The sequence below is a fragment of the Meles meles genome, chromosome 16 (assembly GCF_922984935.1).
Source record: "Meles meles chromosome 16, mMelMel3.1 paternal haplotype, whole genome shotgun sequence".
NCBI lineage: Eukaryota > Metazoa > Chordata > Mammalia > Carnivora > Mustelidae > Meles > Meles meles.
In genome coordinates this window covers 59,489,889-59,516,080 of record NC_060081.1, presented here as the reverse complement: position 1 = coordinate 59,516,080, position 26,192 = coordinate 59,489,889, and the positions used below count along the sequence as shown (strand labels likewise).

The 26,192-nt window shown below is 52.2% G+C and overlaps 2 protein-coding genes across 4 annotated transcripts in view; both read left to right on the top strand.

The window, feature by feature from the left end:
• Positions 1-7,238, top strand: part of LOC123927029 (ubiquinol-cytochrome-c reductase complex assembly factor 1) — a 96,946-nt gene extending 89,708 nt beyond the window's left edge. Inside the window, exons 9-10 of one of the 3 annotated variants that reach the window (XM_045981502.1) lie at positions 3,614-3,727; positions 6,632-7,238. In XM_045981502.1, the coding sequence (XP_045837458.1) occupies positions 3,614-3,727; positions 6,632-6,766 (249 nt within the window). In that variant the 3' untranslated portion in view covers positions 6,767-7,238. Of the gene's footprint in view, positions 1-3,613; positions 3,728-5,900; positions 6,589-6,631 lie in introns of those variants that run through there. The other 2 variants (XM_045981505.1, XM_045981503.1) reach the window with 2 other exon arrangements.
• Positions 7,239-19,744: 12,506 nt separating this feature from the next.
• Positions 19,745-24,839, top strand: FAM83C (family with sequence similarity 83 member C). The gene is made up of 4 exons (XM_045981780.1): positions 19,745-20,257; positions 22,388-22,555; positions 22,771-22,895; positions 23,393-24,839. Exons 1-4 carry the CDS (start codon positions 19,745-19,747, stop codon positions 24,837-24,839), a joined length of 2,253 nt encoding a protein of 750 aa, XP_045837736.1.
• The last annotated feature ends 1,353 nt before the right edge of the window (positions 24,840-26,192 follow it).

The window sequence follows — 26,192 nt, the reverse complement described above, 5'->3', positions numbered from 1 at the left end:
AGTGAGAAGCTTGGGGCGCCTGGGTGGCTCAGTGGGTTAAAGCCTCTGCCTTCAGCTCAAGTCATGATCCCAGGGCCCTGGAATCAAGCCCCGCGTGGGACTCTCTGCTCAGCGGGGAGGCTGCTTCCCTTCTTCTCTCTCTGCCTGCCTCTCTGCCTACTTGTGATCTCTGTCTGTCAAATAAATAAATAAAATCTTTAAAAAAAAAAAAGTGAGAATCTTAACTGACTGAGCCACCCAGATGCCCCACATGTGGCTATTTTGGTTTCAAGTCCTTAAATAAAATTGAAAACTGAGTCACACTGGTTACATTTCAGGTGCTCGATGGCTTTATGTGGCTGGTGGCTGCTGTGCTGGACTGTGTGGCCGTAGAGCATTTCTGTCATCCCAGAAAGTTCACTTGGACAGTGCCATTCTGCAGCCCCCTTTTCCTAGAATGTTGTTTGGGTTGTGCCCTTACCCTGGCCACTTTCGGAACCTTCCTATTTTCTACTACATTAAGTCCCAAATTCCTCCATGGAATTTCCAGGCCTTCTTTCAGATGTCCCCATTGTGACAGGTCCTATCCACTGTTATGTCCCCTTGCTTTTGAGTGTATATAACCTTCCCTCCAAGGGAGGCCAGTTTGCCCCACTGACCCACAGATGTGCTGTGCCTGCTGGAAGCTCTCCTGGGCAAGTAGGTTTGGAGCGCAGTGGTCGAGTCTGTCAGCTTTGGGCCTGGCACCTTGTAGGCACTCTCTTTGTAAATGTTCAGTGAACCAGTGTAGTCTCTCTTGCTTAAAATGTAGCTCTGCAGATAGTCTCACTCTTAAAGGCCCCTTTCTCCTAATGCTTTCCCTGACCTCTCTAGATCTGTGTTTGTTTACTCTGAATTTCAGCCTCATCCACCCATCCATCCATCCATCCATCCATCCATCCATCCACTGAACAGGTATAAAGTGGCTTCCATAGAGGATGCGCTGGGAATATATTGGTGCATAAAACAAACATGGTGTGGCTCTTTTCCACTGGAGCTTACCTTCTAATGGGGAAATAGTAAGCAGGTAAACAAGCAAGTATCTAGTTAGAGATTTACCCTGTCGTAGCAGCTAAGAAGAATGAGGAGCCAACCGTGTCCAGTCTACCTTGGGAGCCTCCCTCTACTGATGGCAGTTGTTTACTCTCTAGAACTTGATCCTGTGCTGGTGGGCACTAGCTTGTTTCTTCAACTAGATGGCAAGCTGCCCATGAGCTGAGACCATTTTGCTGTGATTCTGTGTTCTCAGCGTCATGCTAATAAGCATGTAATGGTGTCACAAATCATTCTCCTCTGAGGGATACTGCCACTCCAAACCTGAGCCATAACTGGGACCCTCAAGGCACAGGCTTCCTCCCAATTACTCTAGACCTAGGTGTCTTAATCTCTGGAGGGATGGTTTTTTTGTGTCGTGAGGGAAAATAAGCAGGCCCCGTAGTAGATCATGGAAACATTGCTATGCAAACTAATATTTGGCCTCCAAGCACCATTTTTCCTTTCCTGATTTCTCTCTCTCAGACCAGTCTCCCATTTGTTCTCACTGACTTACTAGCAGTTTGGTGGAAAGAAGGCTGAAGTTGGGCTCGCTGATTTATTCAGCCATTTTTTATTGCACTCCCCACTCTATGCCAGGTACTGTGTCCTAAATAGAGCTGGTCAGGCACCGTCCCTTGACCTCACCAGTGCATTCTGGTCCTGAGTCTACTGCCAATTAGCTAGATAACCTCTAAGCCTCTGTGTACTTATCTTCCAAATGGGGATAATAATATCTATTCTTCTGGCAAGTGTAGTCATTAGGAGCCAGGTGTGTGAAGAAACTGACAGCCTGGAACAGTCAGGTGTTATCACTGTTGATATGAGTCCTGAGTCATCCTTTTCTTTCCGACTGATCGTGGACTTGCCCCGTCCCAGCCGTCTCCCCCATTGCCAGAGGTGCCTATTTGCAGGCCGTGGCTCCCAGGGCTTTTGCTGTCCTGTGCTCTGTGTTCATTCTCTAGGTCCTCATGACACCGCTCCCACTGCTGGTCCTTCCCATGCAGCGCACGTGGGTCACTGCCAGCAGCTCCACTTGTGCCCAGGGCACTTCAGACACAGGCAGGCTGTTGTGTTAGCAAATAGCTTGGAGAACGGTGATGTGCCTGAGCTTGTTCTTGGACCCTGTCCCCATCTGCCAGAAGAAGCTGGTTTTCCTGACTCAGCCATTGTGCCAGCACAGTCTCTTAAGCTGGGAAATCAGAGAGATGTTTAGCAGGGGGCATTTGGAACAGGTTGACTGTTTTTCCACCAAACTGTCAGCACCCCATCCTGGACTTGGCCCTTCGTGGCAGCAGGCCTGAAGTCAGACCTCATATGCCGCCGTGTCCCAGAGGCCAGTGAACAACATCACACTGAAGGCATGATCTGGGGTCTTCAGAGCCTGTGACGGCCGTCATCTCTGAATTCGCACAACAGTGCCGTGGGCTGGGTCTTTCTGTGCGTGTTTGGCTCATGAGGAACTGAGGCTCAGGAAGGGCTGGTGGCTTTCCCAGGGCCACACAGCTGTCAAGGGACCGAGCTGCCATCTGAACCTAGGTGGTCTGATCCCTAGATCTCACTGTTGGTTCAGCTGGAGCCACAGCGGCCTGCCAAAGCAAGCTCCTGATTCTTGTATCTGACATACTACACGTAACAGAATGCCTGTACATGGTCTCACTTTTACAATGCAGAGATGCCATATGTAGAGCAAGCACTTCGGTCTCTGTTTCATAGATGATTAGTGAATTGTCAGCCACCTCTGAGTTTGGTAGTGGCCGAGCCAGGACTTGACCGGCCTTCTGATTGATAAGTCGGTGCGCTCTCTGGTTCCACAGCATGGCACCCGGACAGAGATGGCCCAGGTGCTGATTAGTCTCTGTGATACTTGATACCTGTTCCTTCTCAGCAGAGCCCTCCTCTGTGCTGCAAAGGACAATATTAGACATACACACATGCACACGGGCTCTAAGCATTCCCTCTGGCCTGTGGCAGTCCTGTAAACAGCCTGTTCCTCCACTTGAGGCAGGGCCAGCCGTGGCCAACCCAGAGATGGGTGACAGTGAGGCCAAGGTGCCTGGTTCCTCTCCCTGAGAACCAGCTGCCTTGCGGATATATGCCTTTGGACTAGGAAAAAGGTGCAGTATATGCCTACCTCTGTTTCTGGGGGAAAAAATACCCACCCTCAATACTCTGTGCCCATTCATTGCAGATAGCGGTAGGAACACTGTATCGCCATTTCTCTTCTTGGCCTCACAGGTATTGCTGGGTCATGTACGGTGTGGGAGAGTGTTGGGAGCTGTGGCCTGGGAGGGCAGCCAGACATGAACCCCATCTCTGCGTTAATCTTAGCCAGTCACTCGACCCCTCTGGCTTCCATGTCCTTCCTCTGCATAAAATGAATGAGTTGGACCATATGCTGAAGACCCTTCCGTTCTACCATGTAGCTGCCCTGTTTTCTCTCTTGTGGTATCTCTAAGGTCTTTCCAGTCTGATTCTGTGGTTGCCAGTGTGTTCACACTATCCCCACCTTTTGACGGCTCTCCCAGACTCCCTAGAAGACAAGTTATACTCTCTTTTCCAGGGGATCCTTTCGGATGACCATGGGCTGGCTGCTGCACTCTGGAGGACCTTCTTCAACCAGAAATGTGAAGACCCCCGGCAGCTTGAATTGTTGGTGGAGTATGTGAGGAAACAGGTGAACAGCCCCACCCCTCCTCTCCAGAGGCTCACAGAAAGCAGGTCTTTCTGAGGTCTGGAGATGCTGGACTTCCAGAGGATTGTGAGAGGTTGAGTTCCCAGAGGCCAGTCTGAGGGAATTCTGACCACATCCTGTCAGCGGCAGTGCTGGTGAAGAACACCTTCTGTGTGTCCAGCCGTGAGCTAGGCTGGGAGAGGCAATGGGGTAGAAGCAGCAGCTCTCAGGCGTCTGCTCTCAAAAACTTAGGCATTCATTCACTACACATTTGATTGCCTGTTACATGCCCAGTGCTCTGCGAGACCCCAGACACACACAGTCTTGTAGGATATGGGAATGGGGGACAGTGTAGTTGCCCACTGTAGCCCCCTCTGTCCCCACTTTGAAGCTCCAAGGTTCATGTTTCCTGCTCCTGATTTCTAGCAGGACTGGGCTCCAGGTAGCATTCCACGGGCATCCCTCGAGACTCTCCCCGCCGAGTGCTAGCCACAGTCAAGTAGGGTCCTCCTGCTTCATTCGCCACCCCCTCGTCTGCCAGGGCTCCCTGACAGCAGAGTTTCTAAGAGAAGGCTCCAGAGTGGGGACTGCTTAACTACATCATTTTCCTTGAAACCATGGCTACCTCACTTCTTGATCTCTCTGTCCCCCTGATCCTGTACTGATGGGAAACCCATACTTTATAGATGAGTGAGCTGAGTGGCAGAGAAGAGGAACATAGAGGCTTTTCCAGGGTCTCCCAGTGAGTCAGCCCGCACAGCTGGCCTACAACCCCAAGCCGGTGATTCATGTAGCCACTAGAGGCCTTAGCTGCTCCAGACGGCTCATCAGCTCAGGCTGTCCCATGAGTCACACCTTTGCTTCATGGGCCTGGCCCTATAGCTGAAGGGGCCTCACCCCACAGTTACTCTCTTACTCACCTGTGTCCACGGCCTTTAAGCTTTCAACAGCCAGGAGGGGGAAGGCCAGGCCCTAGCTCTTAGGGAGAAGACAGGTCCAGCAGGGGCAACTTGCTGATTGCTGGAAAAACCACACAGTGGGGCTCCTCAGATCCAGAGGGTAGAGAACCCCAGAAGCCAGGACTTCTGTTTGACCATTCTTCAGATCTGCCAGAGCTGGGAGAAAGTTCTGTGGCCAGAGGACTCCACCCACGGAGAGCTCTTAAGACTCACACTGTTGACTGGCCTCACCGTCAGACACAAGTAGCAGTTGGCAAAGCAAATGCTGTGTTTTTTGAGAGACCAGCTCAACTTTTCCATCTGCCATGGTGGGCTTGTGCCAGGGGCCACAGCAAGAGCACAGCTGGGACTTCTCCGAGAGCCCCCAAAGAAGGGACTGCACACCAGTCCCTTCGGAGTCCCCATATTGTCTGGTGAGAGGCAGGCAATAGGGAAACAGTGATGGGGCTCTCTTAGGAAAGCAGGGAGCTTTGATGGGGACTTGGGCCTATCAGCAGAACTTCTGAATATGTGCTGTGCCGGGGACTCTATTGAGAAAACGGAGATTCACAGGACCCAGACCTGCCCTCGAGCCAGCTCATGGTTTGGTGAGGAGAACAGTCAGGCACAAGGCTAATAACCCTGAAATAAGTCAGTCTGTGAGGTGATACAGGTAGGAACAAAATACTGTGAAAGGCCGAAGAAAGGCAAGACTATGAGTGAGCGGATCAGGAAAGACCAGGAAGCTGGGCTGTCAGCAGACTAGTCCTGCACTGCCATGATCCTGGCTGGTCTGGTGGGTAGCCCAAGGGCCAGTCAGAGGTTATGTTGGGATTTTCAACACAGAAGATGGGCAGAGAGGTGGCATACGGCACAGAAATGGAGTTGTTGGAAAGAGGAGTGTATTTTAGGCAAGGTATTGGGTCCGTGGCTCTCCTTGCACTGGAAGACAGCAGGACGTGTGGAAATCTAGACCTGAGGTGTATGTGAGAGACGAGTTGAGTTCAAGGGTCAGCAGCCTAAAGGTGACAGAACAGGAGCGAAGGAATTCTTGGAAGAGGGAGAAGATCCAAGGAACTAGGATGAGGCCTCTGACTCCTGCCCCTTTCCTCCCAAACGCCTTCTCACCCCACGGTGGAGCTTCATCTTTCTGAATCCAGTGCCCATTCCTGACGCAGCCCTCCCCTTGATCTGGCCTGTCCACTGGAAAGCGTTTCTCATTCTGCTGTTCTTACTAGCAGCGGCCCGGGGAAGCCTCCCAGAGACTTGGCCACTCATTAGATCACCTGCGTCTTGCCGAACCGCCCAGCCTCACCTCCCCTGCAGCTGCTCTCCGTCCTTCATTGCAGGAAAACTCCCCCCAGCCAGCCTAGTGGGTGAAGCTGGACCCACTGGTCTGCATGGAAGCCGGCTAACTGTGGGGTCAGAGCTCACTAGAGGACAGTAGAGAAATACATATTTAAAATAAAAAGTTCCAGTGACTATAGTGTACATGTATTGTACCGTTCAATCGCTTCTTGAGTCTTGTGGGGTGCACGTTACTGTCCCCTCTCTCAGACAAGGAAACTTAAAGCTCAGAAAAGGGAATTGGCTCACTGTGAGTAACACCACCACCCTGAATGGACAGATAAAACTCACATACACATCCCAAGGACATGTCTCCCCCCACTATAGCCACCCTAGAAAGTTCTTGCAGTCCACAGAGTCGGGGCTTGTGTGTCTGTCTGTTCAGGGGCATGACGGGGAGTTCCCTAAAGCCTTCCCCATGTAACTCATTTTTTCCAGCCCACGGTAATGAAATAAATAGTCTGGACGATCAGAGACCTGCTGTCCTGGGAGCTGGGATGGTCGGACCCAACCCCCCAAAGCCCCTCCCCGTCCTCCCCATTTGAAGGCCGGTTCCTTAATGCCGTCTTACGTCTCTCCTGCCCTTGTCCCTGTCCTCTGTTTCCCGCTCCCCCTGTTGCAGATGCAGTACTTGGACTCCATGAATGGGGAGGATCTGCTGCTGACAGGGGAGGTGAGCTGGCGCCCTCTTGTGGAGAAGAATCCTCAGAGCATCCTGAGGCCTCATTCCCCGACTTATAACGACGAGGGTCTTTGATGGGCTGGTGTCTCTGCACAGCTGGCCAGCTGGCTTTGAGGAACTGCCAGGAGAGAGGTGCTTGTTTGGCTCAGAAACCTGCAGAAAGTGGCCTGAACTGACCTGTGAACAGCATCTGTCAAATACCTGGCCCCATTTGCATTGATTTTCCTCTTAGTATGCCCAGGAGTCTGACCTGGTGGGATACAATGCAGGGAAAACCCTTAGCTCTTCTGAGGTATCCTCCCCGTCAGCAAGAGCTCCCCAGCACACTCTCCTCTGGTCCCCTCCAGTAACGATGTGATTGACAGCTTTACCCAAAGGCCGCAGAGGGATGGGGATAGGTTAGCAAGGGGACACTTCCACCACGGGCCCACCATGGCCAAGAGGCAGTTTGGCGTGCTGCTGAGTCAAGACGGGTAACCATGCTCTGTCCTCCGGCTTTGAGCCATGGGGTTGAGTTGGCCATTAAAAGAAAGAGACTTATCTCTGCCATGGCTCTTCTTTATTCCTGGGTTTTTAGAAACTTACTTGAGATGGCAGTTGCCAAAAGCTGAGGACCACGTCCCAGCTCAGTTAGAGACATGCGGGCGAGAGGGTCTGCTGCTGCTTTTGTCTCCAATTCATGGAGCTGTCACTGTTCTGGCCAAGCCATGGCCTTGCCGGGCTCCATTGTCTGGGACCCAGAAGCCCTGGGGCTTGTCACATCCTGCATCATTTGGAAAGAAGCCCCAAGAACATAGGACCCTTTGTCACTACCCCACTGAATGAGGGGGAGGAACATGCTGTCTTTTCTCTCTTGACTCCCTTTCTGTGAGATGCTGAGGAGAAGAAGAGATTCTTTCTGGCTTCTTTGTACCAACCCAGGGCCCAGCCCCATCCCAGCTTCTGGAGCATGTGCTGCAGAGCCAGCTTAGTCTGTGCACTTGGGGGTCAGTCCCCTCCTTCCCGAGTGTGGGTCAGCTCTTGGGGGACTTTCTTTGAATTAAAGACAGGGGGCGGGGAACCATAGTGCCCCTCCTTCCCCCATCAGACTTCCTTCATTTAACTTGCTATAAAATGAGTCATATAAAGAAATTCTATATGGGTGAGGTATATCCCACTTCTGTGAAAACATTACAAATCAGACCGCCTTCTCTGAGTTTATTTAAGATGCTTTTGTTGCGAGCGGAGGTCTAGAGTGAAGCCCCCTCTGTGTGTGTGAGATAGTAACACCTTGTAACTCATTACAGCTGGGCACTATTTACATAAACCAGAGTTGAGCCAGGCAGGAATTTGCTGATTAATTTATTTTTAATGGAGTGAAGTATACCATGCACCAAAATAAACTTTACTGTGTGTACCTAACTGCTCCTGGAATGGATGGAAAAATTAATGGAACAGATTTTGGCTCCCAGCTCCACACATTAATTCATATATAAAAGTTATTTGAGCCTTAACCCATTTGCTGCCCAGGGCAGCTCCCCAGCCACAGATCCCAGCCCACAGCACAGTTCAGCTACTGGGCTTGCTGGAGAATCACGGAACTGCAGATTGAGAAGAAACTTTAGAGGTCACGAAGTCCAGCCCGGGTCCAGAACTTGACTCTCCTTCTCAACATCCCAGTTGGCTCTGTCCATAAAGGCCGTTTATGAATACATCTGCCTGCAGAGCCCAGTCGCGTCTCTGTAAGCTGAGTGCTCGTCGGACAGCGCAGCTTGTAGCGCAGAGCTGCCTTTGGAAGAACCGAATTGGAGCTATCAGGTCGGGGATGTCCCGAAGCCATCACTTCCAGACTGTTGGCGTCTTTCTCCCACTACACACCTCCTTTCCCCTTCAAGATACAATCCAGGCTCCTGGAGGCTGCCAGGCTCATCTTAATTTGACCTGTTCTTGTGTCTGAGTCTCGAATTCATTTCTTCTCTGACCAAACTGGACCACTTGGGGTTACCTGAAGTGATCACCCTGTACGTTTCCTCTACCTGGAATCCTTGCTTCCCCATCTGACTAGAGAAACCCCATGTGTGTGCACATACCCACCTCCCCTGCCCAGCCTTGTCCGCCCCAGAGGCGAACTATGGCTGACCTCCCAACCCTCCTTCCTGCCCTGTGAGCTCCTTCAGAGCAGGCATTGTGTTTGGGTCAGTCACCTTTGTTTTTCTAGCGCCCCAGGAGCGCCTGGCTCACAGTAGGCATCAGTATAGGCTTGGACAAATGAAAGAAGGAATGCATGATTAGATCATCCATCGATTATCAGTACAAGCCCCATGAAAAAGTCCCTTTCTGGATCATTCTGACCTGCAGTTCAGCTGCTTTTTTTTTTTTTTTTTTAATTTTTTTTTTTTCTTTTTTACAGATAGAGAGAGAGAGAGAGAGATTACAAGTAGGCAGAGCAGCAGCCAGAGAGGGGAGGAAGCAGGCTCCCTGCCAAGCAGAGAGCCCGATACGGGGCTCGATCCCAGAGACCCTGAGATCATGACCTAAGCTGAAGGCAGAGGCTTAACCCACTGAGCCACCCAGGCGCCCCAGTTCAGCTTCTTTTAACAATTCAGTACAAAGTACCTCCACTGGCCTTTGCATAGGCATGAAAGCTAAATTTTCGTTCTGTAGCTACATGTTTTCTTTTCTCTCTCTCTTAAGTAATCTCCACACCAACGTGGGGCTCAAACTCGCAACGTGCAGACCAAAAGTCTCGTGCTCCACTGACGGGGCCAGCAAGGCGTCCCTGTAGCTATACATGTTTCTACTGTAAATTGTTATTACATAAAACAAGTGAAGGACATTTTTTTTTAAAGATTTTATTTATTTATTTGACAGATAGAGATCACAAGTAGGCAGAGAGGCAGGCAGAGAGAGAGAGAGAGAGGAGGAAGCAGGCTCCCTGCCAAGCAGAGAGCCCGATGCGGGGCTCGATCCCAGGACCCTGGGATCATGACCTGAGTGAAAGGCAGAGGCTTTAACCCACTGAGCCACCCAGGCGCCCCAGTGAAGGACATTTTTTGCCCTCAGGGAGATTGCTCTTTAGAAACAGTTTTGTCATTTATTTATACTTCCAGAAAGGATCACAGCAAATCAAAAGACACAGTTATAGTAAAACTACAACATGATTAGAACAAAGTTTAAAAGATAAGATGCAAGTATTGGGAGGCGGGAAAGGGAAATAGTCACGTCAGAAAACCTGTACCACTAATAACCAATTTTCATGGTGTTTTTTGGGGGTAATTTATAAAGTAGTTTCAAGATATTATCTCAGTGGTCCTGTAAAATAGGTATCCTCATCATTCTTAACCCCTTTCCACAGGTGAGGGGACCAAGGCTCAGGTTAACTAGCCTCAGGAAGAAGGGGCCCAGTGTACCCAAATCCCCATCTTCCAACCCCAGGGCCCTTGCTCTCTCCCCATCCCACACTGCCCCCCACCGGTCAGGAAGGAAATCTGCAACCGAGTATAATCAAAGGCAGAAATGGGAGTCAAGGTAAGCGTTCTCGTCACATAAAGGAAAGTATACTTATTCACCAGAAGAAATGTTTCAGAGAATAATGTATTATAGGGATGTTAAATGAGAAACACCAAACACTGCAGTGAATAATATCTCTAAGATTTCAGTTTTGCCTAGAAGGTTGAGAACCATAAATAATTGCTGTTTCTTACATCAAGCTGAGATTAAAGCCAAGACCCCAGTTCAGCCAGTATTTTTTGCATTTCTGCTCTGTGTCAGACACTGCTTGGTATTTTTACTTGTTTTCTGTTTTAATCTTCAGTGACAGATCTGTGCGGTATTACTAAGCTCTCTCATTGAGGGAAATTACATGAAGCTCGGTGGGGGCAGATTGACTGCGTGCAGCACGCTTAGTTTCAGAGAAGGAGTACTGGATGGAGAAAAGAACCATGTGCTACACAGTTAAAAAGTGAGAGGAAGCCTTCAGTGATATTCCAGCTACATGGGCTTGTGTGGACACATTCTTGTACTAACAGGAAAAATCAGAACAAGGGGGTTAGACCTCAGAAAACCCCCGAAGGGAGTCGGGACATAAAGGATGGGCAAGGTTTAGGTAGGTGGAAAGAAAAATAGGAAATGGAGAAGCTGCCTGGGGGAAGGCACAGAATAGGAAGCTTCTTCAGACTCAAGTGGACCAGCTGAGTGGTTTGTTAAGGGCAGAAAAGGTTGCAGAGCCGGCAGGCATTCTGGGTAAGGACAGAGACCTGCTGGGGGTGAAGACGTACAGCCGTGCGCAAGGTAGGTCGGCTCAGCCAGGAACCAGCCATCTAGGCCTAAGGGACTGGAGGGTGATTGTAGGAATTCAGAGGGAAGCTCAAACCCCAGAGACATTGCAGAGAAATCCTGGGGACTTTGATACCTCTCGGCACATGCAGCCTGAAGAAAGCTATCTGGAGCTCTCCTGGGAACCAGGAGATGGCAATGTCAGGCAGAAGACGGAAGCTAAAAAAAAAAAAGAATGTCCTGTACTGTGTTTTTTTCCAAGTGCCACATTATGCTATGGGATAGACAGGGCGGGGATTATTGTCCCCATCATGCAATAGGGGAACAGGTCCACTGAGAAGAAGCCGCAAACTGGTACAAGGTGACCCTGTAGCAAAGCTGACCAGTCTCCTGTCTTGAGCCCTACTCCATTGCTTTTGGTCGTATTTGTATGGGAGCCAGTCTGGTGGAAGGTGCCCCAGGGAGGGCAAGAGAGGAGCTGGACGTCAGGGGATGATTAGGGTGGAGGGGCTAAGGACTTTGGCTTTGTCTTTCATGTAGAAGGGGCACTTGAAGTCATGAAAATGGATGAGCTCCCAGAGGTGACATGTAGAGGGCTGGCCAGGGACTAGGGTGGATGTGGGAGGAAGCATCCCAGGGTGGGTGGTGTGGGGACGGGGGTAGGGTGGGTGGGGAGAAGTAGGAAGAGCAGGAACCAGCAGAGGAAGTAGAGGCTGGAGTAGAAAGAAGTCAAGGGAGAGGAAGCTTCCAGAAGGAGGACGTTCCTAATGCTGCATGCTGCTGAGTCGGGGCCAGGGAGTAAGTGACTGAGGCTCGGGCTTTAGAATATTACAGGAACAAGATTTTTTGAGAGAATACAGAGATTGCAAAGGGTTAAGAAGGCAGGGTATGGCAGCGGCTGTGGTATCTCGGTAGGTGCCTAGCTGAAAAGAAATGGAGAACAATTGGGCAGGAGTTAGGAGAACTACCCTTTTTTTGGGTAGAGAACTACCCTTTTTTTGCAGCATGGAAGAAGGCTGAAGATGTGCATGGGGGTGAGGAGGAGCCTGACCAAATGTAAAGCACTCAGTGGAGTAGGAGAACCCCGTAAATGTTAGGAATCATTAGATCCCTTTGGAAGTGGGATCCTGGCCTTGAGAACAAGGGCCTGGCTTTGGAGGGGAGGAGGGAACTTTTTCCTATGACCAGAGATTGGAGCCAGATGGGGACAAGGGATTTCTGAGGTGAGGGCTGGGGTGGGGCGGCGGGGGGTGGGGTGGGGTGGGGTGGGCGGGGAAGACCAGTCCATGCTGGTCTCGATCCCCAGGGAACCTAGAATTATTGGCCATTGGGGTGAAGGGGAAAGGAAGGCGGGGTGGAGGGAGCTGGCAGGTCTGTGGGCAGAGAACAAGACAGTCCCAAAATGTTTGAACTCTTCCCTTGGGAGCAGTCCTCCCGTACTTATTCTGGTTCTGCCCTCTTATAGCCATCCCACAGCATCCCACTATGCCCACTATGCTCCACTGGGTTTGGGCTTAGGGAGGGGTAAGCCAAGCCCCTGGCCATGATCCTCTGCCCATTCACCCCAGCCCCTGTGTTAACCACCCATCACAAATCATCTGTGGCTTCCAGAAGACTTTCCTTGAGCCATGCTGGTGAGCCTACTCACTACTGAGGGGAGAGAAGGTCCTAGAGATCCTGACTGGAGAATTCCCAGGAAGGGAGTCTTCAAGTACTGACCTGTAATATCAAAAAGTGATGGGGGGAAAATGGTGCTGGAATATATGAATGCTAGAAGAGACTTGGAGACCTCCTGCCCAGCCTTCTTAACATCACACAAGGGAGGCAGTGGTCCTGAGAGGCTCACTCAAGATTTCACAGTTGAGAACCAGAGCCACAGGCCTGTGCTGGCTTGTTTCTTCCCTAAATTTATCTCTCCCTGTTGACAGAAATGGCTCCTTCACCTCCCACTCACCATCTGAGAAAAAGCCCGCCACAGGGCTGTACCCTCGTTGGGGATGGGGATGTAGAGACATGGTTCCTCTAAGGTTCTAGAATGGGTCATGAGCTCTAAACCTCAAAGCACTTGGTTTATACATTGGCTTAACCTGTGGCTTATAATTATTTATGAGTCTTCCTTCCCCACTAAACTGTGAGTTCCTCCAGGGCAGAGACCAAGTCTTACTCATCTTTGGGATCACAGTGCTGGCCTAAAAGAGGCATTAAATACATGTTGGATGAACTGGATGGACAGAGGAAGAGGAGGAGTTGGGATAGGATGGGTAGTGTCAGGAAGCTGGACCAGTAGTGTTGGGGGCTTAAGAGATCATTAGATACTGTCTCCTCCCAAGTTCAAAATGAACTGAGAAATAAGACATAAGAGACAGACAGACATGAAAACTGTTTTTTTACCAATATTTCTGACAAAGCTGATTAAAGAACGTAGTTTTTACTCTCTGGCCAAATCTGGTTGTTAATAACCTTCTAAAACTTGGGGTGCCTGGGTGGCTCAGTTGGCTGATTGTCCAGCTCTTGATTTCAGCTTAGGTCATGACCTCGGGTTTGTGGAATTGAGCCCCAGCGTCAGGCTCTATGCTCAGCCAGGAGTCTGCTTCTCTCCCCCTTCCTCTCCCTCCGCCCTTCCCCTGGCTCTTGTGCACATGCGCTCTGTCTAAAATGAATAAATCTTTATTTTTTAAGAAAAAGATTTTATTTATCTGACAGAGCGCAAGCAGGTAGAGCGGCAGGAAGAGGGAGAGGGAGAAGCAGGCTCTCCCATGAGCAGTGAGCCCGACGTGGGACTCAATTCCAGAACCCTGGGATCATGACCTGAGCCGAAGGCAGACCCTTAACAGACTGAGCTACCCAGGCACCCCTAAATCTTAAAACAAACAAAAAAAAAACCTCCTAAAACTAACCATGCTCGCCTCCACACACCCCAAAAGATCAGACCTCTCCCTCCTCATTACAGGGACAGAACTTCCTCTGGAAGTTTACCATGTAGATCAATGAAGAATATGCTATCTTTGCCTACAATAGAACAAAAAAAGAAAGAAAGAGAGGGGTGTGGGGGCAAAAAGATTCAGTCACCTTGCAAGCCACCAGACAAGCCTCCTCCCTTGGACTGGAAGGCTGAGTGAAGAGAAAAGAGCGGGGCAGTCCTCTCACACCTCCCTGTCCAGGAAAGTAGAGTGGGAATTCCCTCCCTGTATGGAAATACTAGTGGGGACAAGTCTCCCCCCATCGGATGGGGTAGGTGAATGAATGGCTGGCTAGAGGGGGGTTGCGGGAAGGAAGACGCCATCATCACAATGTTTGCAGGTTAGAACCCAGACATAGCTACCTGCCCAAGATAGAATGCCCAAATCCTGATTCCCATGATCTGCCTGCCAGAATGCTCATCTGTGTATGGAGGAGAGTGAGGAGAGGACCTTGCCTCCTCTTGAGCCAGAATAAGAGACCAAATCTCAGGGCGCCTGGGTGGCTCAGTGGGTTAAAGCCTCTGCCTTTCACTCAGGTCATGATCCCAGGGTCCTGGGATCGAGCTCCGCATCGGGCTCTCTGCTTGGCAGGGAGCCTGCTTCCTCCTCTCTCTCTGCCTGCCTCTCTGCCTACTTGTGATCTCTGTCAAATAAATAAAATAAAAATCTTTAAAAAAAAAAAAAAAGAGACCAAATCTCAGAGCCACACTCCACTGACACAGCCAGAGGGCCATGTTCACATTCAGAGCTGGCCTTTGGTCTAGAAAGGGCAGCAACCGACGAGGGGAGTGCCTCTGGTTGCTGCTTCATGTGTCTTCAGGCCTCTACCAAGCCCCCACCCCTTCATGGCCTGAGAAAGCTCTAGAATCTAGCATGTACTGAATTACTCCTCCTCTCAGGTACTTGCCATAGAAGAGTCCATTTATTCCAAAACCTGGCGAAAGAGGTGATTTGGTCCCCTTTTACAGATTAAGCCAAGGTGACTCAAGAGTTGATTGTTCAAGGTACCCATTATGTGCCAGAGCCGGGGGTGGGCGTGGGGGCTCCTGAAGGCCTGTGCGGTGCTCGAGAACAGAGGACCACACCCATCTGGGTTGTTTCTGGGAGTCTAGTGCTTCGGGCCACTCTCCCCCTGGGGGCTGCTTGGTAAATAATCCTAAAACACAGCTCTAGGAATCTTGCCAGCCTTGCACCATGGTCTGTACAATGAGAGCCAGCAACTTAGCTGGGCCCTCTGCAGAGTGTGGCTCCAGATGGCCTTTCCCACAGCCCCCATCTTCCTTCACAGCTGTGCCCTCGCCCTTCTAGTCCTCCTCCTGGGAATGCCCTGCTTGTCATTTTGCACAACTTCCAGTCTTTCTCATCCTTTGCTATCTAGCTTGGGGACCGTCACCTCATGTTCCTGGGTCTCTAACTCCCACGTCACTTCACCTTGATTCAAGGGGTTTGGGTGCACCATGGCTCTCCTATCCCTGGCAGCTCGACCCGGGAATGTTGTCTCCAGTGACCCAGAAGTGCCACATGAAATGTACATGGCAGTGTTGGCATTGGAGCGGCCTGCAACTGACCATCTACAGCCCATCCTCTGCTCCTACCATCCCCAGTGTGACAATCACCTGTCCAGGCGCCTCTTGGCTTATAGGAGACAACAGACAGGGTGTCTGGGTGGTTCAGTCATTAAGCGTCTGCCTTTGGCTCAGGTCATGATCCCAGAGTCCTGGGATCGAGCCCCGCATCAGGCTTCTGGCTCCATGGGAAACCTGCTTCTCCTCCTCCCTCTCCCTCTTGTGTTCCCCCTCTTTCGCTGTGTGTCTCTCTCAAATAAGTAAGTAAAATCTTTAAAAAAAAAAAAAAAAAAGACAACAGACAGGGCTAAATGGCCCCCAGGATGGCAGAATGATGCCAGGCAGGCGCCTGACACATCTCCTGGACGTGACAGTATTTTTCGTCCTTTTAATAACAGTTATTAAGGGGCCCGTGCCAGCACACTGCAGCCAGGGGCTGGGCTTTGCTATCTGTGTGCTCCTGTCGCGTTGGGTCTCCGCCTGAGGCCCAGCCCGGAGGCCAGGATACAGCCATCTCCCCTCCCATGGCCCTTTACCTGGTCAGCCTGTAGGAAGGGTGGCCAGTCTTGCCACCTGGGGAGTTTGATTTGATTTGCACGCTTTCAGGATCAGGATGTCAGGGATACCTTGGGGCCCTTGTCACTTCAGTCTGCTCATCCCTGCCTTTCTCCGTTGAGCTCCCTGTACCAGGTTCCAGCGTGAGGGTCCAAGACCTCCGCTGCTGCCCAGACACTCATGCACACAGATAGCTCTGCACCCAGACATGCACACAACTGCACAGACACTGACGCGTGCACAGGGAAACACACACTGACATACGACTACTTAAAAACAGCCAAGCAGACATGCAAACCTCAGAGATAGTACATACGTTTCCAGACATGCACAGGTACGGTTATGCATGGGCATGTGTGGATACGTTGAGTTGGGCCATATGAAATTACCAATATTCAGTGTTTGTTTCCTTCCTTCCCCTCTCTCTCTCTTTCTTTCTTTCCTTACCAAAATAGAATCTTAGGGGTGCCTGGCTGGCTCAGTCTGTAGAGCATGTAACTCCTGATCTCCGGGTTGTGAGTTCAAGTCCCACACTGGGCGTAGAGCTTACTTAAAAAAATAAAAAAAAGATTAGGGGGTACCCGGGTGGCTCAGTTGGTTAAGCGTCTGCCTTCAGCTCAGGTCGTGATCTCGGGGTCCTGGGATCAAGCCCCCATATCCCACATTAGACTCCCTGCTCAATGGGGAGTCTGCTTGTCCCTTTTTCTGTGTCCCTTCCTCCGACTCGTGCTCTCTCTCAAATAAATAAGATCTTAAAATAAAAGATCTTAAAAAAGAGAGAATTTTTTAAAAAGATTTTATTTGAGAGAGAGCACAAGTAGGTAGAGCAGCAGGCAGAGGGAGAGGGAAAAGCAGGCTCTCTGCTGAGAGGGGAGCTCGATGCAGGACTCAATCCCAGGACCCTGGGATCATGACCTGAGTCAAAGGCAGCCGCTTAACCCACTGAGCCACCCAGGCAGCCAAGAGAGAGGGAGAGAATAGAATACAAATGTGGCCATGGAAGGAAATAAACAAAAATCTAGAGCCAAATTTGTACACCCACATTTAAGCAGCATTATTCACAATAATCAAAAGGTGGAAACAACCCAAGCATCCCCCAGTGGATGAATGGATACATAGTGTGGTCTCTACACACAATGGGATATTATTCAGCCTTAAAGAGGAAGGAAATTCTGACTTTAGCTCCAACATGGATGAACCTGGAAGACATTATGCTAAGTGAAATATGCCTGTCACACACACACACACACACAAATTCCACTTAGATGAGATGCTTAGCGTGGTCGTATCTATAGAGTCAGAAAGTAGAGTGGTGGTTGCCAGAGGCTGGGGGAGAGGAGGGAATGGGGAGTTGGTGTTTAATTAAGGGTACAGAGTTTTGACTGGGGAAGATGAAAAAGTTCTGGTGATGGATGGTGGTGATGATTGGGTAACTATGAATGTACCGAGTGCTACTGAACTGTATGCTTAAAAATGGCTAAGATGGTAAACTTTATGTTGTATTTTGCCACAATTAAAAATAATTTTTAAAAAGCCCAAAATATGTCTCATCAGATAGATGTGTAAACACCGAGGGATAAACATAGGAACGCGCTGCCTCCCCTCCCAGAAGCGCTTCTCCAACCCAGATAAGGCCCGGGTTCTCCCCCTCAACAAATCTGGAGATAAGGCCCTAATGAAGGCCTGCCTCCTTGGATATCCCCCAGCTCATTACCCTCCTACGGTCTGGCTTTGCTTACTCAACCGCCCACCCTTCACGCAGCCTCCCCTCCCTTAGGGAGGGGCCTCCTTAGAGCCCCTGGTGCTCCAGTTTCTGCCCCTGCCCCTGGAATGTGATGGAATGGCCCAGCATTTCACCTCCTGGCCTTACACTGACCCCTGGGCTCCTCCCTTCTACGGTTCCTCAAAGACAAAGCTCCAGCCCCATTCATCTTTGGTCCCAGGGCTCAGCTCGACACAGGAACCCCTAAATCTCTCTGCCCCCTGCCATGAACGTGAGGGGCCCTATGTGACGCTCGGTGGACATAAGGACCTGCGTCTGGTCTGAACATGATCACAGGCCAGATAAAGCAAGGGCAATCGGTATTATACAAGGTTGTGAGACATGGTGTTTGGTCTTCCGCTCTCCAGGCTGTTCTCATCAGAGCTCATTCCTCCTCAGAAGGGGGATACCTCGAGCTGACACTGTGCACCGTTGTGCCTGGCCTGTGCATCTGCCTGGCCTGCCTCCTTAACTAACTGCCATCTACTGACCCCTCTTCTCCAGAGCAAAGCCTCTTAGGCTACTGAGGACTCTGGTCTTTTTTGGGGGCAGAGAACAGAAGTTTGCCTCCTGACCTTGAAGTTGCCCCCATCCTCTGAAACCTTTCTTACTAATATTTTATTTTTTTTTAAAGATTTTTATTTATTTATTTGACAGAGAGAGATCACAAGCAGGCAGAGAGAGGCAAGGAGGGGAAGCAGGCTCCCTGCTGAGCAGAGGGCTCAATCCCAGGACCCTGGGATCATGACCTGAGCCAAAGGCAGAGGCTTTAACCCACTGAGCCACCCAGGCTCCCCTCTTACTAACATTTAATACTCGGCCCCTGAGTTGGGGAGGAAGGCTGCGGTGTGGCCCACAGTAGGCCAGGAGCATTGCTGGAGTGGAAGGTGTCAGAAACTTAGCCATCTGGAACAGTGTTTCTCAGGTGTAGGCCTGGGAGCACTGCCCCAGGTGTTACGGGGTACGTATAAATATAAAAAGCGGGCTCCAGAAACTTACTCAGACTTTCTGGATTTGAATCTCAGATGGCTGGAGCTTGGGGATCTGCATTTTGACATTTCCCCGCTATTCCTGGGGGCTGGGTTGAAAGCCCCTGCTCTAGGCCCTTGGAGGGTGGGCTCAGAGCCAGGGTGGGGGTCGGGCGGGAACTGTGTCGCAGTAATGGAGGTATAGAGCGGCAGAGCCGTGATGGGAGCAGAGAGGCCCAGATGCGGGACAGACAGGTGTTGATGTTGACAGTTCAGTGTGACACTCTGTTTGATTCTTATTTAGGGCCTGTGTGCAGGCATATCAAGGCTTGGGATACCAAGCATACACCGTGGGTTGGGGTTATGGCTAGTCTCTGAATTAGCGTTCGGGTTTGCTTACATGAGTTTGATCAATATGTGCGGTCTGCGTATGTCAGCCTATCCTCCATGTCCGTGTGTCAGCTGTCCGTGGGTCAGTCTGTCTCCTGTGTGTTCACGCCTTTGTCTCCATGTCTTGAGTCATTTGTCCACTCTGGTGTGTATGATGTGTGTGTGCGTGCACGCGTGTCCCCGAGAATGTCTGGGTCTCTCTGGATCATAAGCCAACCTTCCCGGGGGCTCTGGAAGGTGAGGGTTTGGAGGAAACTTGCTAGGAGCCTGGTGGGGATGGAGCCGATGATGCCAGGGTGGGGCCGGGGTGGGGGTGGGTAGGAGTGTGTGCTAAGGGCCTGGCCCCGCCATTTCCCTGGGCGGGCGAGTCTCAACAGCAGGCAGACAGGTGAGGCTGACCTGACAAGTTCTCGAGGCCAGGGGCAATGGGGTGGAGCGTGGCTCTGACTTAGAGTAGCAACAGGTTGGGGGCCTTGGCACATAGAGGGCGGGCGGGCAGGCAGGCAGTGCTTCTGTTAGTGTGTTTCTCCTGCTGCAGCCAGCCCCGGGGGTGCAGGCCATGGAAACTGCAGGAGGGTGAGGGCAGCCGGTGGGCAGGCATGTTCGGAAGCCTTGGGCCTGGGGACTTGGGAGCCCAGGGCATGGCGGGAGCCCTGCGGGGCCGGGTGGAGGAGCTAAAGCGGCCGTGGTGGCGGGAGGCCTCACCGCTGGTGCTCCAGCACAGTGAGGCGGCCCGGCTGGCAGCTGATGCCCTTCTGGAGCGGGGCGAAGCTGCCTACCTGCGGGTCATCTCTGAGGAGCGGGAGCTGCCCTTCCTGAGCACTCTGGACATGGACTACATGACCAGCCATGTGCATGGGGGCCCTGAGCTCAGCGAGGCCCAGGGACCGGAAGCCTCGGGGCCTGACCGCCTCAGCCTGCTCTCTGAAGTCACCTCGGGCACTTACTTCCCCATGGCCTCCGACATTGACCCCCCAGACCTGGACTTGGGCTGGCCTGAGGTTCCACAGGCCACAGGCTTCAGCCCCACCCAGGCTGTGGTCCACTTTCAGCGGGACAAGGCCAAGAACATCAAGGACCTTCTGCGTTTTCTCTTCAGCCAGGCCCGCACGGTAAGGGCCTTATCTCTTCTGGCATTAATTTCACAGATGTGGAAACTGAGGCCCAGGGAGGTAAAGAGACCAACCCCAAGGCCCAGTAGCCTAGGGACAGCACTGGACTAGAACCTCTGCTCTGGAGGGTGGGCATGTGTTTTATTTACCTTGGTAACTGCTTGGCACTCAAGATCATTCGTCCACGAACACTCTGGAAATGCATGCACGACTGTGCACACTACAGGGAGAGATCCTCTGCATCTTTCTTGGGAGAGGGTCCTTGGCCTTTATCAGAGTCTCAACAAGGTTTATGATCCCAAACTAAGAACTCCAACCTTGTGAACATTTGAGTCACCACCTTGACTTTCAGAGCAGGAAACTGAAGCCAGCGAGGGGCTGGAACTTGTTCAGGGAAGTCCAGTCAATTGGTGAAATAGTTCACGGGGAGGCCGCTGCCTTCTGCGACCTATCACCAGCCACACCTCACCCTTCACCCACTGCATCTCCAGCTGGGCTGGGAGCAGGGAAGGGGCGCTGGTGCCTGGACCACAGCATGGCATTGGAGAGCTGGGCTTTCTGTTTTGCACCCAAAGGGAAGAGGAATGGAGGCTTCTGGGCTCGAGGTTGGGGATTAGGGGCTCAGGAGAAAGAGAAGGAGAAGAGCTGGTACTGGTGGTCGGTACCTAGGAAGGCTCCAGCCACAAACATAGCCTCATTCCCGAGCCCTGATCTCTGACTCAGGAGGCGGGGGCATGGATCAGATGACCCCAAGAAGGATTTGAGGTGAGTTAGACTCCATGTCTTTGTCTGGGGAGCAGCCTGGAGGGTTCCAGCTGCAGAGATCAGGAGCCAGCATGTTGGGAATCTCACGGTTACCTCCAGAGCCTCCCTGGCAAACCTACCTGTGCCCCAGGCAGGGGAGGGCCAGGCTTGATTAGCAGTGGGAATGGGTTATTAGTGAGGTGACTGCTGTTGTCACTCCTGTCCCTTTGATCTTCCCTACCTGACCTTCTTCCCCTGACCCCTGGCCAGGCCTGTGACAAGGAGGGATCCTCCAGCACTTTGCCTCCTTAACCCCATCCAGACCCCCTGCCCCCACCCTTTGGGCCAGGAGCCATGCTTCCACTCTGGGGTGCCACTGACTGTCAGAGTGACCTTGGGAAGTGTTTCCTTTTCCTGTGGGCCAATGTACTTGTTTGTTAAGTAGGCAGGAGGCAGGGAACATTTGTTGAGTGCTTGTTGTGCGCGGAGTATTTTCACATCTAACCCCCAGAACTATGACATAGAGCTCTCATTGTCCCCATTTAACAGATGAGGAGATTGAGGCCCACAGAGGTAAAGCAACTCACCCAAGTCCGCAACACTAGCAAGTAGCAGAGTGCAGATTCGAACCCCGTTCTGTCTGGCTCCAGAACTGGGGCTCTTGGCCTTGCACCTCTTGCCTCAGCCTGGACGAGGAGAGGCGTTCTCGCAGCACATGTACGCAATGGGAAGAAGGGGTAATTGGGGGCTTGATGGTGCAAGGGTTTTTTTCAGGGCTTCTCTGAGGCAGTCCATTGTAGGAGGAGACCACAAGCCCCAGCCCCACGACTGAGCAGAAAACTTGGTTCCACCTGGTGTGGGTGGAAGTGAGGGAGTCCATGGTTATGGGAAACCATGCCAGACCTCTGCAGCTTCACAGGGAAACTGAGGCAGGTCTGTCAAGGGGCTTGAGGTCCCGAACAACTGGCTTGCAGCTCTAAGTCTGGCGGAAGGAACCGCCGACAGAGCTAGCCCTGGAGCTAGTGGGAGAGTGTGAGTTGCATTGGGAATCGGGGTCTCAGTTATGCTTCTGACTCCTTTCCTGCTCTGGGCCTCAGTCTCTCTGCAGATATTTTTGAGAAGCTCAGGACAAATAAACACTCTGTCCTCAAAGATATACACTCAGAAACTTTCAAACAGATTCTGGGCATTCAAGACAGGGGACCCTCCGTGTGTCTCAGTTAAGGAGAGTTGTTGTTGCTAATAAGCCCTTCCAGTCCAGACGTTCTCCCAGGCTCCCGCCTCCCGATGTTAATTAAGCCCAATTCTCTTTTCCTGGACCCCAGTTCCTAGCCCTGCACTGGGCAATGTTCCGGGCAGGGCTGAGTTTCCCCTACATCTCCCCAGGTGGTGGCCGTGGTGATGGATGTGTTCACTGACATGGAGCTTCTGTGTGACCTCATGGAGGCCTCGAGCCGGCGTGGTGTCCCCGTCTACCTGCTTCTGGCCCAGGAGCACCTCAGGCACTTCCTGGAGATGTGCTACAAGATGGACCTCAATGGGGGGCACCTGCCGGTCAGTGAGGGACAGGGGCAGTAACCAACGGGTGGGGTGGGGAGTTGGGGAGGGCAGAAGGGTCAGTTGGGTGGTCAGGAAGCATTGGGGGTCGAGGGGAGTGGACAACCGCATTCCCTTAGCTGTTTAAGGTTAGAGACTGCATGGGATTTAGACAGGGCTTGAGCCCCGTTCTCTCAAGGTCACCACCCAGCCTCCCTCTGTCCTTGGCCCAGAATATGCGTGTGCGCAGCACGTGTGGGGATACATACTGCAGTAAGGCAGGCCGTCGCTTCACGGGGCAGGCCCTGGAGAAGTTCGTCGTCATCGACTGTGAGCAGGTGGTGGCGGGCAGCTACAGGTGAGCATGTGGAACGGGCAGAAAGGGGCCGGGGGCTGTGCCACTGGCTGGTGAGGGTGCCTGGGGTCTGGCAGCTTGAGTGGGCCTCCCCTCATCCATCGCCTCCAGCGTGGACTGAGCAGCTGCCCCCTGCCAGGCATTGTACTGGGTGCAGGAAGATAGTGTGGGAAGCAAGACAGCCCCAGGCTGGGCCCCGGAGGAGCTCATCCTGTGGAAGGATTGCTTTAGTGCCTTTGGCAGAGAAAATGGCTATGGCACATCAGAACTGGAGACTTCAGGGAATCTCGCCCCCAGTCTATTTTACAGATGGGCAAGTTGAGGCCCTGAGATGGGGAACCGTGGGCCCAAGTCCTCTAAGCTCAGCTCTGAAGTCAGAGCTCTGCGTCAACTGGGTCCTCAAGGTGGTGGAGGTGTGTTGATGTGCTCCCCTGGTTGTGACCCCTGCGTAACCCCAGGGTCCTGCACTTGGCCTTCTGACCCTGACCCTCTGCCCCCAGCTTCACCTGGCTTTGCAGCCAGGCCCACACTAGCATGGTGCTACAGCTGAGAGGCCGCATCGTGGAAGACTTTGACCGGGAGTTCCGCTGTCTGTATGCCGAGTCTCAGCCTGTGGAGGGCTTCTGTGGTGGCGAGGATCCCATGTCTCCTAGGGCACTGTGTCCTCCCCCAGTAGCCCTGGGCTTCGGGCCCGCCGTGCCAAGCCCCACTTCCTCCTCACCCTCCAGCACCAGCCTCAGCAGCATCAAACGCTCACCTCTGATGGGCCATTCCTCTTACCTCGCTCCACCGGGAGGTGCTGGCTGCAGTGACACGGGTGTGGTGTCCTCATCCCTGGGCCCTGCCCGCCGGGAGGCCAGTGGCCAGCCCTCTCTGCAACGCCAGCTGTCAGACTCAAACCACGGCTCCCTGCTAGGGCTCTACAGGTCCAATCTAGGCAAGCTGGGGGTGTCCCCATGGTCCCAGTCCTCTCCTGCCCTCAACCACAATGGTGCCAGTCCCTTGACCTTAGCAGTGGGGTCACCTCTGCTTGCTCGCCAACGCCCCCTCCTCTCCTTCCCCCAGGGGGCTGTAGCCCTGTCCCGGCTCCCAGAGAATGGGCTTCTGGGAAGCCAGGAGTGTAGCCCCCAACGAGGTCGCTGGGTACCTGGCACAGCCCTGGAGACAGTGGAGGAGAAGAAGGTGTCTCTGAGTCAGAGCCATAGCCAGTTGGATCTCCTTGTCCCCTTCCCCAGAGCCAGAGAAGCCGGAGGCCCTGATTCTGGGGTTAACCCCAACTCAAGCGCCCCCTGGCCTGGAGAGCAGGCCCCAGAGGATAGGAAGTTGTCCCCAAACCAGAGATACAACCAGCTGGATCTCCTGCCCCAGACCCAGGGTGCTGGGGGTACCCCTGAGTCAGGTTCCCCTAGACCTGGCAACCGAACCCCGGAGGACAAGAGGCTGTCCTCGAACCACAGCCACAGCCACAGCCAACTGGACCTCCTGGCACAGTACCCCAAGGGTGGGGGCTCCAGAGTGCCCCCTGAAGCCAGCTCCTCAGCCAGGGCTTGCAAGCAGGGTCAAGATGAGCGACGACGGACCCTGGGCCACAGCCAGCTGGACCTCATCACAAAGTTTGGCCCATTCCGGGGCGAGGGACCTGGGCCCAATGATCTCCCCAGACCAAGCCCTGCTCGAAAGGCTGGAGTGGGCTCTGGGGATGAGAAGCGGTTGACCCTAGGCCACAGCAAGCTGGACCTCATCACCAAGTATCATCAGTTGCAGAGTACCAGGCAAGGACCTGAGCCTGGCCTCCCTGGGGGCCCCACAGGTGGACATCACAATGGAAGTAACAATGGCCTGTTTGGGGATGAGAAGCGGCTGACCCTGGGCCACAGCAAGCTGGACCTCATCACTAAGTACAACAAGTCCAAGTTCAAGCTGCTTCGAAGCCGCTTTGAATCCTAGTCCTGCTCCCAGCAGGGACGTGTCCCTCCTCCATCTACTTAGACTCTAGATTTATCAAAGTTCCAGACTCTGGGGCGCTCCAGCAGGGGCTGCATGGGGAGCAGAGGGTGTCTAGAAGCCCAGGTTAAATACTCACTGGGCTCGGGATTGTTTATACACACACACACACACAGAAATGGAACCCACAGTACCTGCCATTTGCCACTGTGCTGGGGACTTCACACTGGTTAATTCCCATCCTTCATGCTCATAATATCCTACAAGATAGACCTCTAGAAGGTATACATGTCTAAGGTCATAGATATTATCTTTCCTATCTTATAAATGTGGAAGCTGAGGCCCAGAGAGTTTGATGACTTAGTTGGAATGAGATCCAAGTCAATGGCAGAGCCAGGGCCCAAACCCCATGTCTCTGACTCTTAAGATGGTGTTTTTGCACACGGCACACTATTATCAACAGTTCACATGCCCCCTGCACACAAAATATGCACATTACAGAGATGCCCCAAATGCCATACAATACACTGACGGGGTTCACATCCACAAACTGCACACCTGTAGACACACAGTAAGTACACAAAGGTTTATGTGATAAACCCAAACACCCAGAATTCTAGTTATAGGTATTCAATAAATGTTAAACGGCTAAATGAATGGCTACACAAAATATATACATTCAGTTCACCTGTAGACCTCTCAGGAACCACAGATGTTAAATGGGCATATAAACACACACACACACACACACACACACACACACACACACACACAGGCTTGCACACACCAACCAGTATCTTCTTTGACCTAAGCTGTGTACCTGGCCCTGGACTAGCATACCATGGGGCTGACAAGTAAATCAGACTCAGTCCCTGGGAGACAAGGATTAAATGCATAAATGCTTGTTGGCAGGCAAGACAAAGATGTATCTAACTAAAGGCTAATCAGTGATGGGATGGTGGAGAAGGAAGGGCAGAGAGTGGTGGTGACGGTGGAGTGGTGAGCAGTTTCAAAGGAGGCAGACTTTGAGCCAGGCCTTGAAGGATGGGGAGGATTGGACAGATGGCAAAGAAGAGGAATTCCTGGTAGAAGGAAGCGGTTGAAGAGAAGTCAGGGAGAGGACTGGAGGAGTGGGTCTGAGATGAGCTGGGGAGAATGTAGAGGGCATGGATACTCAGACTCCCGACACACACGCACACGCACACACACACACACACACACAGGCACACAACATTGTGCTGAGTGTCCCTAGAAACACAGGTTCTGATAGGTTGTGCGTCCTTTTCCTGAGCTCACCACCAGTCTGGGACAGTTTACACGATACAAATCAATAAAGGCAGACATGCTACGACCCAG

Excerpts from the sequence above, each read along its gene's own strand:
- FAM83C (XM_045981780.1), top strand. The coding sequence starts at position 19,745 with ATGTTCGGAAGCCTTGGGCCTGGGGACTTGGGAGCCCAGGGCATGGCG. Across the intron at positions 22,556-22,770 it reads TCAATGGGGGGCACCTGCCG|AATATGCGTGTGCGCAGCAC; the intron begins GTCAGTGAGGGA and ends TCCTTGGCCCAG. Across the intron at positions 22,896-23,392 it reads GTGGTGGCGGGCAGCTACAG|CTTCACCTGGCTTTGCAGCC; the intron begins GTGAGCATGTGG and ends CTCTGCCCCCAG.